The sequence below is a fragment of the Glycine soja genome, chromosome 13 (genome assembly GCF_004193775.1).
Source record: "Glycine soja cultivar W05 chromosome 13, ASM419377v2, whole genome shotgun sequence".
In the NCBI taxonomy this organism is placed as follows: Eukaryota; Viridiplantae; Streptophyta; class Magnoliopsida; order Fabales; family Fabaceae; genus Glycine; species Glycine soja.
Window position 1 is genome coordinate 16,711,202 of NC_041014.1, and position 2,727 is coordinate 16,713,928.

General features: G+C 35.0%; 1 protein-coding gene across 1 annotated transcript; it reads left to right on the forward strand.

Moving 5' to 3' along the window:
- The first annotated feature begins 630 nt into the window (after positions 1-630).
- Positions 631-1,500, forward strand: LOC114381987. Its single transcript, XM_028341216.1, has one exon. The coding sequence runs from the start codon at positions 788-790 to the stop codon at positions 1,343-1,345; it is 558 nt and encodes a 185-aa protein (XP_028197017.1). The 5' UTR covers positions 631-787; the 3' UTR covers positions 1,346-1,500.
- Positions 1,501-2,727: the final 1,227 nt, after the last annotated feature.

Consider the following 2,727-nt stretch of genomic DNA (forward strand, 5'->3'; position numbering starts at 1 on the left):
AAATTTTGTCTGTGTTTTTTTAGCGAATTTGATCTTTTACTATTTTAATTTTACAATTTCGATTCATCCTTTAAATTAACATCTAATAACATGATTGTTCAGTAGTGTGACGTTAGCAACTCAGCATAGATGTGTTGATGTGACAATACAGTGGAGTGCTATGTAATATATATGTTTGTTAAATATTGAATGTTAAGTTATCATATGAACCAAAAATTGACAATCAAAACAGTGAAGAAATCAAATTAGTAAAAAACAAAATAGAGGAACAAAATTTACAAGATCAAGAAAGTAGAGGGACCAAAGGCCTTTGAACTTTGAATAAGGAGTTGGAGTAGCACACCACTGTGGCAGTGTCACGAGCCTATCACTCCTTTAAGGGTAGTGGCTATATCCATGATTTGGTGTGCACGCCAATCCGAGACACACACTAACTTACAAAGCTAAAATTCCTAAGATACAAAGCTAAAATTCCTAAGATATCATCATCCACACATGGACCTTAGCATATAGTGGCAAAGTAGCAGTCCTTGTACGTATGTGTTTGCTTGTCTCCTCAGCACCTTACACCATTTCACATCTTGCTGTGATATAAGCTCTCATCATTACAAATACAACTTTACCCTTCATTGTGATTTATGCAGTCCCCCACATCACCTACAAGAGTATCATTTCCCTCTTTCACAATAGCCACTTTCTCCTAGTGATATATAGCAAGGTCTAACAATTCTAGCTAATAACTTAACTCAATTCAACTCAAACCAACATCACCAACAAGGTTCAAAATATGGAGATGAAGAGAGAAATTACCAAGGAGGAAGAGCACAAGGAGGATAGCATGCACACTATAGTGTTCACAGCAGGTACATTTCTTCTGATGGTGTGTCTAAAGCACTTTCTAGTTGAGCAGTGGCGTGCTTGGGTGTTCCTCATCCTCAATGTCATTTTGTTAGCTATCCTATTCATGTCTCTGAGGCCAGCCAAGTTGGAGGAGGATCACAGTTCAGAAAGTGAAAGCAGTGTTGAAGAAGTGAAAAGTGACAATAAATTAGAGAAAAAGTGGCCAAGTGGGGGGTCTCAAGAAGAAACTGAAAAAGGAAAAGATTGCTACATAAAACAATGTTGTAGTAGTAGTAGTAGTACCTATGCTCTTGTTGAGAATGAAAGAGAAGATGATGAGGAAGAGGAAGAGGAGGAGGAGGAAGAGCAGGTTCCAGTGCTGTCCAAGGAGGAATTGAATGAGAGGGTGGAAGCTTTCATTGCAATGTTTAGGCAGCATTTGATCTCTGATGTCAAACAAGCTGAAAGTTTCAGGCTCCACAAGATTGAAGTGTCTTGCTGTTGAGGCTTGTGTTCTAAAAACAGCTACAAATTTTGTTTTTGTTTTTTTGTTTTTATTTCTTCTAAATGATTAAGTATGTTCTTCACTGCTATATTGTTTGGATTGATCATTTGCTGGCCTCTTGTTCACATTATCTTGATTCCTTTTATTACTGATAATCTAATCAGTGCTGAAAATTGTTCATTTACAGCAGATATTTTGTTGTGCTTCCTCTGCATTTTGCCAATATTTTTTTTTTTGAGTGACAATGACATTGATGAGTTTTGAATCTAGAAATTATCCAAACTTATTATCACTGGACCAATATCCCACCTCGAGAAACTTAAAATCTAGTACACATTTAACAATAAACAATATGCTCTCATCTCTAGTTGTGCTTTGATCTCATACACAATCTTATCTCTTTCTAGGATAACTGCTTCTATTCCTACTTTTTATCTAATAAAAGGGTATTTCTCTCAAATCCCCATGCATTGGTTTAAGAGGTTTTATTTAGGTGAAAGAGAAATCTGGAATAAAATTTTAAACTTAATGTGTCTTCCAAAGTAACAAGAATCTCTTTGCTTGCAAAAGTGTACTGTGACAGTAGAGTATTGACTGAAAAGTCTGAAATCAGTATAAGAATAGTTAATCATTTTCTCAGTCTCACTTTTTTTTTCACCCTCATCTTCATATCTGTTGAAAAAAGTTTTTGGTTCTGATCTTTGTCTAGTAATTTGAAACTTTATAATAATTAGTACAAAGAGGTTGTAAAAACACTAGACTATTGAGAAAGAAACATTTTACTCGGTCTTATTGTCAATTCTCCTAAAAGAAAACGATTTCATTTTTCTTTTGTATTTCCTTCAAAGCATCCTTGTTTAGAGTTCACTGGTCTCCAACCAGTAGGATAAATTCCAAGGTCTAAACAAACATTTCTTGACATTCACCTCTTTATTTGTTTCTACCCTTGACCATATATTTCTACTAGTGTTATACTAGTATTCTTTATAACGCTTTACATAATATTATTTCTTTCTCACCCTTTTTTCTTTTAGTTATAAAAAGTTATACAATTTTGTTGTATAAGTACACTTTCTCCTAAAGTTTGCTGCGGCTTTAACTATTCATTGGCATGTAATTAAATCATCAGCAAAACTCTGCCACTTTTTCATGTTCTTTGGCTATTTTGGTGGGGAATCCATCCAAATACAAACATCTTCTAGAAACCATGTTGTTGCTTTTATGCTCCTCCACCAAGTATAGCTAAGGGGGTGTGTGTGCCCCTCTTTATTATGTTACAAATGATTCAAGGGGAAATATCTTGCCTTCAAAGTCTTGTTCTTGCCTACTAAGGAGTCATGATTCCGAATTAGTCTCTAGTCTCCACCACCTTTATTTTGCAA

Coding starts and splice junctions, on each gene's coding strand:
- LOC114381987 (XM_028341216.1), top strand. CDS start 788: ATGGAGATGAAGAGAGAAATTACCAAGGAGGAAGAGCACAAGGAGGAT.